The 14,784-nt window shown below is 46.9% G+C and overlaps 1 protein-coding gene across 1 annotated transcript in view; it reads right to left on the bottom strand.

Moving 5' to 3' along the window:
- VPS8 (VPS8 subunit of CORVET complex) overlaps positions 1-14,784 on the bottom strand; it is a 1,704,823-nt gene that overhangs the window by 1,115,689 nt on the left and 574,350 nt on the right. Inside the window, exon 25 of the mRNA XM_086955430.1 lies at positions 4,006-4,078. Coding sequence (XP_086811556.1) covers positions 4,006-4,078 — 73 coding nt within the window. The remainder of the gene's footprint in view (positions 1-4,005; positions 4,079-14,784) is intronic.

Below are 14,784 nucleotides of genomic sequence, written 5' to 3'. Positions count from 1 at the left end.
TCAAAGCATACGAGGACCTGACCTTGGAACTGCGCCCTCCGGGCGAGCGTCAGCTGTTGATTGCCCTGCGGAAGCCACACAAGGCTGTCTCCTCCCCCACTATTGCTCGGTGGGTGCGGTGGGTCATGCACGAAGCGGGCATCAATACTTCTCTCTTTGGAGCACACTCCGCCAGGGGGGCCATGGCCTCTAAGGCATTCTCGGTGGGTGCTCGTCTGGAGGACCTTATGCGAGCGGCGGACTGGTCCTCGGATTCCACCTTCAAGAGGTTTTATTTTAAGCCGGTGGTGGATTTAGCTCAGTTGGTGGTAAGTAAGCTTTAAACTAGCATAATCTGAAGCCTCCGGTCCTGACATAGAATCGAAATTTGCCTAGCTTAAGTAACGGTAAGTTTCAATTCTATTAAGGACACGGAGGCGAGGATTATCCCACCCGGACTACAGTGGTGTCTTTACCCACCCGTATGGCAGTAAGTAAAGCGTTTTCCTTTACGTTGTCAGTACTGTGTTGTTCACTAAATGCTCCTCGCCTTGTTGTCGCATTTTCCTGGGCCACCTCGCTGATGCTGTTCCTTTTTTGACAGGCAACGACGGTGCTAAACAGGACCAATGAGGCTTAAGCGTGATCTGCGCGAAGAAAGAGGAGGAAGATGATGGGAAGTCCGGTTATATAGTGTCGATGGACAGAGACAAAGGACTAGGGACTATGATTATACGCAAAGAGACTCTTGGGAGTTGTTGTTGATTTTTTGTTGAACATTACGTCAATGCTTTATGTTTAAAGCATTTTTTTGTTCGTATTATATCTTTTCCTAAGCTGCTGTGGTTTCTTTATGTTAATAAAGCGAAGGAAGATATAGCATAATCCTCGCCTCCGTGTCCTTAATAGAATTGAAACTTACCGTTACGTAAGCTAGGCAAATTTCGATTTCTGTCCCTTATTTCGCTCCTAGGTTTGGTTATTGTACTCTGCTTCCATGACACTTATGTGGGTCAACTGCATGCTCGCAGAATCCTGCCAGAGTGGGAGCACAAGACAGGGTTGCCCTGTCCCCCTCTCTGTTTGCCTTTGTAGTCAAGCCCCTTGCTGAGAGAATATAATGGGAAGCGCAGGTAAGGATTATCAGGTGGAGGAGTGAACATAAGGACCAAATCTCATTGTATGCATATGGTGTGCTGCTCTAAAAGAGTCCTGGAATATTTGTTACGTGATAGATGCAAGTACTAAAGGTTTATGAAGATGTCTCTGGTGTTAAGGTTAATTGGGAAAAGCCCACCTAAACCTCCAATTATCCGATGGTGGCAGGGGGTATTTAGCATGAGTCTCAGCACTTAGGCTTTCTATGCCCATATTAGTTATTTAGGAATGCAGATCACAAGGGAGTGGAGCCTGTACATCATTTCACTTCAACATAAAATTACACAACAATAGTAGAGTTAAAGATGTGTGTGGTAAACCCCCTCTGTCAAAAATGGGGAGAGAAGCGCTGTTTAAAATGATCATCGTACTGACCCCTGCTGTTTTACACAGTCCAGAACTACCCTTGTATATTCCCTGGTAGCTTTTTCAATAGTTTGCAATCATAGTTAACTAGTTACTTGAGTTCTGGCAGCCCCCCAAGGGTTTCCATTTAACAAGTGAGTATATTGACAATATGACAGGGGCTGGCACTGGCATATCCAAACTTTATTACTGGGTAGCCCATAAACAACGGTTAATGTAGGGCTTTTTGTGAAAAGAGCAGACACTCCCCGGTGAGTTTTTAAATCAAGATCCTGGAGGAACACGCCTTCCTGTCCGTGATGCAAGGGAACAACTCACTTCTTCACTACCCCAAGTAACTAGAAATATACTGGAACATTGGCATCAACATTGCAAAGAATTGATTGGGGGAGGGCAGATTAATAATGAAAATGCTATTATAGCATAGTTTGTGGCTAGGTAGGGTGACACAGCTCTAGGGATTCCCAGCTTGGGACAAGGGTCGGGATTCTGAACCAAGCGGATGTTTAGGAATCTACCTACATTAAGTCCTCTGAGCAATTAGCAACGACTTTAGACTCAACTAGTCTCAGTTGTACAAATGACACATACACTTAAGGGTAACAAAGAAAAGAAAGATTGAACCCCATCCCATAGCTCAACCCACTGTAATCTCAAATAGTTAAGGAGAGGGTTAAAGGGTAGCCAATTTCTAAGCTCTTTAGTGCTTTGGTGGTTAGCACTGGAGAGCCTAGGGTTAAAGGGTAGCCAATTTCTAAGCTCTTTAGTGCTTTGGGGTTAGTACTGCAGAGCCTAGGGTTAAAGGGTAGCCAATTTCTAAGCTCTTTTGTGCTTTGGTGGTTAGTACTGGAGAGCTGCTTAAATCCCTTAGAGAAAGGTGAGATGGAAAACCAGGGAATTTCTGAGAAGACAGTGGGCTGAGGTCAAGATGGCAGCCAGACAATTGGTGATTTCAGAAAAATGACATCTTATTCAAGCCAAATATTTTCATAGGGAATATTACATGCCTATAATGCTATGGAAAATAGGAAAAAGGACAGACCACAACTATATGGAATGTAATAAGTCTTGGGTACCTTCTTGCACACAGTGTAGGATTGTCCTATCATCCAAGATTACAGGCCCTGTATCCACAGTATGCTTGAAGTAGTAATTGGTATTCCCTTTGTTAAAAACCTGAAAATGGCTCTACTTACTATACCACTTGACCTGGATGGTAATAGAGGGCCACAAATATTGGTGGCAATTGATTTTGCTGTAGACTAAAGAGATATTGCCTGCCAGCGGAGATCTTCCTATGCTCTTCCTGTGTCTGAATAGACCGGAGAAATTGATTATTTCGCCTTCGCCAAGGAAACAATTTATAAAGCTATGGAATGGCCCCAAAAACACAAAAAGATTTGGGTTGAATGGTGGGAACATTTTCATATAGTGCTGCAGAGACCATGATTTATATTTGGATAATCCACTATATTTGCTCTTTCTGTATACAATATTGATATATTGTGTTGGAACAGAATGATGCTGTAAGTTATGTGCAAAAACCACAGTTGATGGACAGAATGCAGAACAATGTCATACATTTACCCCAGTACAGAGATCTGGGTCTAAATCCATCGTTTTTTTGCACTCCATACCACCCCAGTTCAGACATGGCCATATGCAAATCAGCCCTGACCCTGTGCCTCATGGGAACAGTCCAGCCCGAACTACCAAGCCATGTTTTCACTAGACTGGAATCAAGCATCCTAGGACCGGTTTCTGGCTATCAGCGGTCTTCAACCAGGATAGCTTGACTCCAGTGGTGTGGAGAGCATGGGACTCACGTATGAGAATATCCATTATTCCGGTCCATTAAAGACATGGCTTGGCAGTTCGGGCTATACTGTTCCCATTAGGCACAGGGTCAAAGCTGATTTGCATATGGCCATTTCTGAACTGGGGTGTTGTGGAGTGCAAAAAAACGATGGATGTAGGCCCAGATCTCTGTACTGGGGTGAATGGATGACATTGTTCTGCATTCTGTCCATCAATTGTTGTTTTTGAGTAAGTTATGTGCATCACATAGCCTGGATGTGTAGACACTTTCTGTTTGTAGTCAAAAGAAATTCAATAAAAGAACATTAAAAATGTTTGTTCTCCGTCGGAAAGGTATGACATGGTGGAAATGAATTAGGAGTGTTTACTATACTTTATTTAAAAGGTCTGAGCTTAACTGTCCTCAAAATTATCTTGGATTAGAGGTTTAGAGGATTTAAAAATCTCTGTTGCACAAACAACACTATTGGGCGTTATTGGCCTCAAGCTTTTCGCAGGACCCTTTTCAAAAGCAGGCTCCTAGCACTGCTAGTTTTCTTCATGTGACCCTGCTGCAGAGCTGATTGCTACAGCATAGGATTGTGTTTCTAGGTGAACGTAGAAATGGGATGTGGCAAAAGCTACAATCAAAGTTGTGGCAGTCTGTGAAAAAGCATTACAACAACCAAAACCAGCTTTACTCACCTGGTTTTTTACCTGAGGCACTAGGTCTTCAAGGATATCACCAATGGGATAGGCACGGCCAGCCAAGCAGCAGCTGTAAAAAAAAAAAAGGGAGAACCACCCAAAGTTGAAACTAAATAATGCTCACAAATGAGAAAAGATTAACTGCTACCAGTCACCATGTGAACTCACATCTCACAAGAATAAACACCAGAAAATGCCAAACAAAACAGACAAGGACACATTTCCAAAGTAGAACTACCTCTTGCAAAAACATACTTATCAACCAGTCACATCATTTATGATGGATACACTAGCTTCCTGAAAATCAATTATTATTTGTAGTATACTCTGATACAAGACTAGACTCAGAAAATCAAAATACAAGAACAGGATACTAGGTTGCTCAATAGAAACTTAGTAGTCCACTGTGGTAACATCACAAGTGCTTTGGGTGTAGCGGACATCCCACTAATGCCATGTCCTACTGGTATCTCCAGATAACAAAGATTCATGAGAAAATAAAGATCATATAGGCAAATAAGTGTTATGGGGGCACCATCTTTTTAAAGTGTGACTCAGCGGAACAAATTACACCTTTCGGAAGCTGGACTTCGGGTGATGGACTAAATATGTTTTCAAGAACTCAAGAAGAAATCAATAACTGCTTGCCCAAAGTGCTGCTTTTGGTCTTGAATTCCTAATCTAGGTAATAATGATTGATGAATATGAACAATGTACTTACCCTGAGTGATGATGGTGCTGGTGGATAACTACCAGATTGCTCACCTCTTGAATTTAGTCTAGGCATAAACTGGAAATAGCGGTAGCTGATAGGTGGAATCTTGGATCCATTCCGGCTTAAGGTGCCATCATGAAGACAACTTACTTACCCTCGGTAACGATATATCTGTAAGAGACATATATTAGTTATAGATTCCTTACCTTAGAAATACCCCTAGGCGTCAGACTGGATCCAGAGAATTTTTTCTCACTAGTACCCCGAGCATCGGTAGGTGGCGTCGGTCGACTCCGCGTTCGTCGTCAGCAATGCTGGGATGACGTTGCAGTATCTACTTAAACGTCGCCCCTGCACGCTGACGTCAGTTATTTTACACAACATTCCATGCCAGAAGGGCAGAGCCATGCAAGACCACTGGTGCACAAAACTAGGGCCCTGAAAGGGAGATCCTTACTCTTGAAGTGAGTTCGCAGAATGGGGAGGATGGGAGGGGCGGTAAGGAATCTATAACTAATATATGTCTCCTACAGATATATCGTTACCGAAGGTAAGTAACTTGTTCATCTGAAAGAAACTATTAGTTATAGATTCCTTACCTTAGAATAGATACCCCTGCAATACCAACCTCAGAGGCGGGTCTGCGAACTAAGTTTACACCAGAAATTCCTGGAGAACTGAATGGCCAAAGAAGCCATCTCTCCGGACTTGACTATCGAGGCAGTAATGTTTAGTTAACGTGTGCAGGGATGCCCATGTGGATCCCTGGCAGATATCACAGAGGGGGACTCCAAGTCCCAAAGCATTAGTGGCTGCCATCGCCCTGGTGGGTTGGGCACGCAGTTCTAGCGGAGGCTCCTTTTTCACCAAGGAGTAACAGATCTTAATGCAAAGGACGACTCATCGAGAGATGGTCCGTTTTTGCACGGCCCAACCTTTCTTGGAGCCCACAGAGCCAACAAAGAGTTGCTCGTACACCTGGAATTGTTTTGTGCGATCCAAATAAAATGATAACGCACGTTTTGGATCCAGACGGTGGAGTCTATCCTCCTCCTTGGAAGGATGAGGGCCTGAAGAAGGTGGGCAAAGTGTAAAAAGAGGTAACCACTTTGGGAAGAAAAGAAGGTCTACTTCAAAGGACAACCTTGTCCGGATGGACAGCAAGGAATGGAGGTTTAGAAGATAGAGCCTGAAGCTCACTCACCCTGCGAGCAGAGGTGATGGCAACAAGAAAGGCAGTCTTTAAGGACAAGAGTCTGAGAGGACAATTATGTAGCGGCTCGAAAGGCCCACACAGAAGGTAAGTTAAGACCAAGTTCAAGTCTCACTGTGGCATTATGAAAGGAATAGGAGGAAAGAGATGAGTAATGCCCTCAAGAAACCGATTTACAATAGGGGACTTGGAACGAGAAGGCTGATCAGGAAGGTGTAGACTGGCCGAAATGGCCAAAAGATAGCTTTGAAGGGCACCGAGAGCAGAGCCCTCCTGGGCCAAAGATAGAATTAAGAGGAGAACCTCAGAAAGAGGGGTATTAACACCTTGGCTGCTAGGTGTTTTCCCCTCCTGTGCTGAGAGACTTTAATTTCCATAGTTTCATGACGAGCTCAGCTCGTCATCAGCACAGCTTAACCGTGCATCATGACGAGCTGAGCTCGTCATGAGCATGGAAAGGGTTAAGGAGATTCACAGCCTTTGCTGTGCACCATGCCACAAATTTCTTCCATCTACAGGCGTATAATGTTTTAGTGGAAAGACGCCTGGCTGCAAAGATGACATTACAGACTTCGGGAGGAATGTCAAAAGCTGTCAACTGGCGCCGCTCTATCGCCACCCAAGGAGGTGGAGGCTGGACAGGTTCAGTTGGAGGACCGTCCCCTGCTACTGCAACAGATGATCCTCTAGAAGAGGCAGTATGATCGGAAGATCGATGGCCATGTTCAAGAGCTTGGGAAACCAGACTCTTCATGCCTACTCTGGAGCCACTACAATGACTTGGGTCTGGTTGCACTTGATCTTCTTCATCACTCTGGGCAGAAGGATTACAGACAGAAAGGCGTATAGAAGTACGCAACACCAATTGCGACAAAAAGCGTCGACCGGCGAATGCTGGCTTGGAAATTCCAATGCGTAGAACTGCTGACATTCCGCATTCTCTTCAGAGACGAACAGATCTAACCAAGGCTCTACCCACTGCTGAAAGAGACATTGCATCACCTCCGAGGGAAGACGCCATTCGTGATCCATCATGCACCGGCGACTGAGTAGTCTGTCCTGACGTTCAGAGAACCTGCCAGATGTTTAACCATCAGTGACATGCCCTGATGTTCCAGCCAAAGGCGAAGAGCCTCTTGACACAGGGTCCACGGCCCCACACAGCCCTGTTTGTTGCAGGACCACATGGCGGTGGTGTTGTCCATGAACACCTGCAACACACTTCCTTTGACAGAAGGAAGGACTGCCTTCAGTGCCAGACGAATTGTCCGGAGCTCCAGATGATTGATGTGGAGCCCGGACTCCGCCGGAGACCACAGGCCTCTGATCTCCGTCTCTTCCATGTGGCCACCCCATTCCAGGAGTGACGCATCTGTCACCACTGTGAACTCTGGATGGGTAAGGGATCTGCTGTTGACCCAATTCTTGTTCGTTAGGCACCACTGCAATTGGTGTGCAGTGCCCTCCGAGATCTGGACGCAATCGGAAAGAATCCCATGATGCTGCACCCACTGGGACTTCAGGTCCCACTGCAGAGCCAGCGTATGCCACCTGGCATGATCCACCAGCAGGATGCAGGAGGCCTTGAGGCCCAGCAGCCTCAAGGTAATTCTCACTGAAACCCGGGATAGAGGCTGAAACATCGGTATCAAAGCCTGAATATCCCATCATTGTTGCTCGGAAGGATTAGCCAGAACTTGTGCTGTATCCAGAACTGCTCCGATTAAAAGGAGCTTCTAAGAGGAAATCAGATGTTACTTTGGCACGTTGATAGTGAACCAGAGCGAGTGCAGGAGGTCCACCATAGTCTGGAGGTGGGAGACGACAGCCTGGGGCAAGCCAGTCGTCGAGATAGGGGAAGACTGAAAACCATCATCTGCACAGATGAGCTGTGACCACCGCCATCACTTTCATGAACACCCTAGGGGCGCTGGTAAGGCCAAAAGGGGAGCACGGTAAACTGAAAATGCTCATGGCCTATTGTGAACCGTAGGTAACACCTGTGGGCTGACAGGAAGGGAATGTGGAAGTGATCATCCTGCTAGTCCAACACTACCATCCAGTCTCCAGGGTCGAGAGCATACAGCACCTGAGCTAATGCCAACACTTTTAACTTCTCGTTCCAGAGGAAGCGGTTGACGTCGCTGAGATCCAAGATAGGAGGCAGGCCTTTGTCCTTCTTGGGTACCAGGAAGTAGTGAGAGTAACAAATATGACCTACTTCTGGGACAGGCACTGTCTTGATCGCTCCCTTGGCCAAGAGAACTGTAAATTTGACAGAGAAGGGCAAATTGATTCTCTGATAAGCGATGGAGTGTTGGTGGTATGGAGGGATGGGTAGTATTGAAGGGGAGGGAGAAGCTCCTTCGGACCATCTGCAAAACCCACCTGTTCAATGTGATGTTGTGCCAGTGAGGATGGTGATGGCAGACTAAGAAGGTTTGGAGGCTGCCGCAAAGGGGCACTGGTGAACTGTCCCGCCTGCTGGCCCCCAGCCCCCCGGCGCTCGGTCCCCCGTCCTCAGCGGTGCTGAGGCTTTGTAGCTTGCGCCAGCCTGTGGCACTGGGTGGAAAGTGGAGGGGCACCCCTTCTGTAGCCACAAAAGGGGCAAAAGGCAGACTGAATGGGGAGAGAGGTGGCGCGAGACCCAAGGATCTGGCCGTAGCTCTAGAGCCCTTGAATTGCTCAAGCGCATTGTCCGCCTTGTAGCCAAACAGGCGACGGCCATCAAGGGGCATGTCCAAAAGGGTTGATTGGACATCCCTGGAGAAGCCAGTGGACCTCAGCCAGGTGTAGCGCCTCAAGGCTACTGATGCAGAAATCGTTCTACCCTGCGAGTCGGCGTGTCCAGCCCACATCGAATGGCAAACTTTGCTGCGTCTCTACCCTCTGCGACCGCACAGAAGAGTATGGTCGAGCCTCCTCCGGGCACTGTGGCAACACTTGCGCAACCGTGTCCCACACAGAGTGGGTGTACCGGCCTAAGAGACACGCGGTGTTCACCGACCGCAGTCCTAAGCTGGCGGAAGAAAGCATCTTCCCAAGATAGTCCAGCTTCTTGGATTCCCTATCTGGGGGACCAGTAGGGAATGCACTTTGGATGTTGAGGCTTGGACCACCAAGCTCTCGGGGGTAGGGTGTTGGGAGAGGAAACGAATATGCTACTTACCAGTATGCATCTGTTCTTGGCATGTAGGGCTGCTGACATTCATATCTGTGCATAGATCGCCGCCTAGTGTTGGGTCCGGATGATTGCACATTGTTGTCATGGAAGAGTCTTCGAAGTATCACGAGATAGGTGGCTCCTCCCCTGGACTACAGTGCGCATGGGCATCCTCTCCATCATCAGATTGTTTTTCGCCATTGTGGCAGAGATGGAGTGTAATACAGTGAGTGATGTCCATGCTACATAGTAATTCTGAATGCTACAGCTGCTACAGGCACCGGGGAGGAGGGTGGGCGATATGAATGTCGGCAGCCCTACATGCCAAGAACAGATGCATACTGGTAAGTAGCATATTCGGTTCGAGGCATGTGGGCTGCTGAATTCATATCTGTGCATAGATTATATAGCAGTCCCTCCTGTTAGCGGCGGCTGCCCGTGCCAGCTGCAGCAGTCTGAAAAAGAGTTTTGAGAACAGCCTGTCCTACAGCTGCTTGCTGTTTAGAATGCACATCTACGCAGTAGTGTTTCGTAAATGTATGTGTGGTGGACCATGTGGCTGCCTTACATATCTCTTCTAAAGGAATATTCCCCAGGAAAGCCATGGACGCTCCTAATTTACGTGTGGAGTGTGCTCTCGGTGGAATGGTTAGTGTGCGTTTAGCCTTAGCATAGCAAATTTGTATACACTTAACGATCCACCTGGCTATCCCTGCTTTGGAAATGGGGTTGCCTTTGTGTTGTGGGGAAAATGCAACAAAAAGCTGTTTTGTTTTTCTGAAGTCCTTTGTTCTGTCTATATAGTACATAAGAGCCCTTTTGACATCTAATGTGTGTAGAGATCTCTCTGCGACCTTTTCTGGATTAGGAAAGAAAACTGGCAGTTCTATTGTCTGGTTCATGTGGAACTGCGAAATCACCTTAGGCATGAATGTAGGGTTGGTGCGTAGTACAACCCTATTTGCGTGGACCTGTATGAACGGCTCTTGAATGGTTAGTGCCTGGAGTTCACTAACTCTTCGTAGTGAGGTAATGGCTACTAGGAAAGCCACTTTCCAGGGTAGAAACTGAATCTCACAAGAGTGTAGAGGTTTAAAAGGTGGTCTCATCAGTCTGGTGAGGACCACATTGAGGTTCCAGACTGGTGAAGGCGGGTGTCTGGGCGGGATCACTCTTTTGAGTCCTTCCAGAAAAGCCTTAATGGCAGGCACTCTGAATAGCGAGAGGTGCTGCCTGTTTTGAAGATAAGCTGCTATTGCGGATAAATGTATACGAATGGAAATGTACGCCAGATTACACATGTATAAGTGCAGCAAATAACAGATAATGTTTTGAATAGATGCATCCAGTGGGTTAATGTCATTGTTGTTGCAACATATATGACAAACCTTTTCCATTTAGCCGCATAGCATGCTCTGGTTGTGGGCTGTCTTGCCTCCTTGATGATATTCATACATTCTGGCGGCAAGTTGAGGTAGCCAAATTCTAAGACTTCAGGAGCCAGATCGCCAGGTTGAGCTGTTGCGAATCTGGATGCTGAATGTCGCCATGGCGCTGCGTCAAAAGCTTGGGTGCGAGGTGCAGCCTTTGATGCGGTACCACTGATAGTACTAGAAACGTGGTGTACCATGGTTGGCATGTCCACATTGGAGCAACCAGGATGAGTGTCATCGAGTGTTGTCTCAGTTTGCGTGCCACCAGCGGTATTAGAGGTGCTGGGGGAAAAGCGTACGCAAATTTGCCTGACCAGTTCATCCATATCGCATTGCCCTGCGACTGTGGATGTGGGAACCTGTTGGCGAAGCTTTGGCATTTTGCGTTTTCCCTTGTGGCGAACAGGTCTATCTGTGGATGACCCCACTGCTGGAAGTACTGTTCGAGTACTGATGGATGTATCTCCCACTCGTGCATCTGGTGGCTGTGTTTGCTGAGCAGATCCGCCATCTGGTTATCCTTGCCCGGGAGGTGTTCCGCCATGAGGAAGATGGTCCTCTGAATGGCCCACTTCAACATGCTCTGAGCCAGATGAGACAACTGTGGCGAGTGTGTTCCTCCCTGCTTCTGTATGTAGTACATGGCAGTCATGTTGTCCATCCGGATCAACACGACCTTGTTGCGCAAGTGTACTTTGAAAGCTTTCATCGCCATGAAGATTGCCATCAGTTCCAGAAGGTTGATGTGCATCTTCTTTTGCTGTGCTGTCCATAGTCCCTACACTGTGTAGTGGAGTACATGAGTTCCCCATCCCTGAAGAGACGCGTCCGTCGTCAGTATAATCTGTGGCACAGGCTCTTGGAACGGTCGGCCCTTGCAAAGGTTTTGTGGGTTCCACCAATGCAGAGAGTTGAATGCCCGACCGCTCACCAACACTAGGTCTTTTAACTGTCCTTGAGCTTGATTCCACTGACGTGCCAAGCACAACTGAAGCGGACGCATATGTAGTCTCGCATGCGGGACTATGAAGATGCAGGAGGCCATCATGCCTATCAACTGCATGAACACTTTTGCTGGAAGCGAGTGTTGAGGTCTGAATTTTTGTATCAGCAATTGCATGCTGTTTATTCTCGCTGAATTTGGCTGAGTTTTGGCTGCCAGAGTGTTTATTGTCGCATCCAGGTACTGTCGCACGTGGGCGGGCTGAAGATGTGACTTTGGATAATTCGGCGAGAATCCCAGACTGTGAAGAAGATGAATGGTGTGGGACATGTGGCTGGCACACTGCTGGGCCATCTTTGCTTGAATAAGCCAGTCGTCCAGATAAGGGTAGACATGTATGTGCTGTCTCCTTAGGTGTGCTGCTACTGTCGCCAGGCACTTTGTGAACACCCTGGGTGCCGTTGTTACTCCGAAAGGGAGGACTTTGAACTGATAATGTTGATTTTGAATAGTGAACCTGAGATACTGTCTGTGTGATGGGTGTATGGGTATATGGAAATACGCATCTTTTAGATCCAGTGTTGCGAGGAAGTCTCCCTGACTGAGTAACAGCAGGACCTGCTGTAAGGTGAGCATATGAAAATGCTCTGGCAGAATGTAACTGTTTAGAGGCCTGAGGTCCAGTATAGGTCTGAGAGACCCGTCCTTTTTGGGTATTAAAAAGTACAGAGAGTACACCCCTAAGCCTTGGTCTTCTACAGGCATGAGCTCTATAGCCCCTTTTTGCAGCATGCTGACGACCTCGAGCTGCAATAAGTGTCAGTGCTCTGCGGACATAGGACGGTGTCTTGGTGGGATGTTGGGTGGAGTGGATGTTAATTCCAGACAATACCCGTACTGGACAATGTCTCTCACCCACCTGTCCGTGGTGATGGATTTCCAGACTGGCAGGAACTGTTGTAGTCTCCCCCCGACAGGTGTTATATGGTCGGGGGACAGTGACAGGGCGTCACTGTTTGCTATTGGCAGAGGATCTGGAACTGTTGTTTCCTCTGCCTCTGCCCTTGATGTTGTTTCTACGATATCCACCCCGGTTGTTCTTATTGTACGTGGATTGTGTACTTCTTTTATTGTACTGTGTCTGTTGTGTGGTTTGGCCTCTTGAAGGGCCCCTAGTATTGGAGCGACGAAAGGAGCCACCCCGAAAGTGCTGTGACTGCAGAGCCCCCATAGACTTTGCAGTCTCTGTGTCTTTTTTAATTTTTGTCAAGGGTGGTGTCAATCTCCGGTCCAAATAAGTAGTCCGGGTTAACTGGCTGATTGAGAATAGTGTAGTGTAGTTCCTATTTTCCCTATAGGCACTGCGTATTGGAATAACAAACAGCAGTGTAGATGTAGGACTGCGGTCTTCTAGGTCTCTACTGACTATGTTAGACTTAATTTAAGTTTGCGCCAGCTAGCTCAGAGGTCACTGGAAACTTTCTTGACTGAATAGGAAGTGATCAGCTTCCCTGGCTCAGACAAGAAGGGATTCAGCTTCCAAAAACCGCATTAACATGACAACTTTGCTCCTCAAAATAAGAGTCAATCTCTAGAGTCGTGTGAAACAATAGACAGCTATTTCACTCAGTTAGTTGTGAAGTTTTACTTTCACCAGGATGCAGAGAATAGAGAGACGGGCGTTTTCAATAAAAGATATTATTTATTGAGCAGTCTTCCTGCTCATGCAAGAGAAATGAATTGCCACAATTGCAAGACTTGTTATGAAAAGTGCGTACAGTAAAAGGAGTATTACGAAATAATACTGTAAACGCATTGATATGGTTTATTAGCCATAAGATAGTTAAAATGAATAAAATATATACATTCATATATACATTGGCTAACGACCTCAACTGGTGCTTCTAACTACACCTACCCCAGTGTACCTGACCTAAGCCTAATACATGGGAGGGAGGAAGTAGCAGTTTAAGTTAAGTTGGTTTTGCCAAGAGTTTGTTTCAAGAATTCTCTCTAAGGGTTTAGTCAGCACCGTACCTCTGGAATAGAATGCAGGAGGTCTGGTATCTCCTCTCAGGACCCGATATCCCAGTCACCCGCAAGGGTAGGCTGGAAACGCCGGAGCTGGATTTTCTCGGCAGGAGAAAAGACAGCGTCTTTCTCAGCGCGTCAAGGAGGAGGGGCAGCGTCCGTGGGCTTCTCGCATCTGCTGGGCTCTGCAAGGGGACAGCTGATCTGCTCCAGTATTCACCACCACCGTGTGTTTGCTTAAGGCAACGTTGGTATATTTATACCTGAAAGGTGCCGAGTTTGACGTAAGTTTTTGGACATAAGACGTCAATAAAGATGTCACTAAGAACTGGTCGTTCTTACAGTGCTCGCAGGAGTTCTATTACTAATAAAAACAAAGCAAGCGGGGCTTTTCCAGGTTGCTGGGGGTTTGAGATGTCGAAAGAACTCGGTGTGCTATGTAGGAATCTAAGGAAGTGGCTTCTGCTGTCTCATGGACTGTCATGAACTGCAGAGACGAGTTACTGAAATATGGCTCTGATCGTTATGCCAATATAGGGATATGTATGGATTATAGCCGTATAGGGGCATGAGGTCACAATATTGATCGGGGTCCTAGATAAAACACAACAATAGAAGTTTGTATTTCTGGTTTGAATCCCGAGATTCTCAACCAGGCATGTCTCCTTAACATAACGCTAGTGTTGATGGCCCTGGCTGCAGTGTCAGCTGCGTCTAGCGCGCACTTGATGGAAGCATTGGTTATAAGCTTCCCTTCTTGGATTAGTAGTTCTGCACCCTCCTTGTACTGATCTGGCAGGTGTTGCAACAGTGTCTCAAGTGATGGGGCCTGTCATATCTGGCTAAGAGTGCCTGAGTGTTGGCAATGCGCCAGATGTTAGCCGCCTGCGCAGCCACCCTTTTTCCTGAAGTTTCCAGAACTTTTGACTCTGTCAGGAGGAGGAGCATCACCTGTAGTCTGGGAGTTTGCTCTCTTACGTGCATTAGAAACAACTAATGAGTCCAATGGCAACTGTCCCCTTATATAAGTAGGGTCCCCAGGTGCCGGTCTATATTTCTTTTCAATCCTTGGGTTTAACACCCTGGCCCTAGTGGTGTCCTTAAAAATGTCACCAGCATGCTTAAGGACCCCTTTTAGCATGGACAGGGTCTTGACTGTTCTTTTTGAAGTGGAAAAGGTGTTGACCAGAAAGTCTTCCTCCACAGGTTCAGCATGTAGCTCGACCTCATGATTACTGGCTGCTCTTTCAGGCAGTAGTGTCCTCAGTAGGAGATGTT

Source organism: Lissotriton vulgaris, chromosome 2_1 (genome assembly GCF_964263255.1).
Source record: "Lissotriton vulgaris chromosome 2_1, aLisVul1.2, whole genome shotgun sequence".
Lineage (NCBI taxonomy): Eukaryota > Metazoa > Chordata > Amphibia > Caudata > Salamandridae > Lissotriton > Lissotriton vulgaris.
The sequence above is the reverse complement of the archived record's forward strand: the minus strand, read 5'-3'. Positions and strand labels throughout refer to the sequence as shown.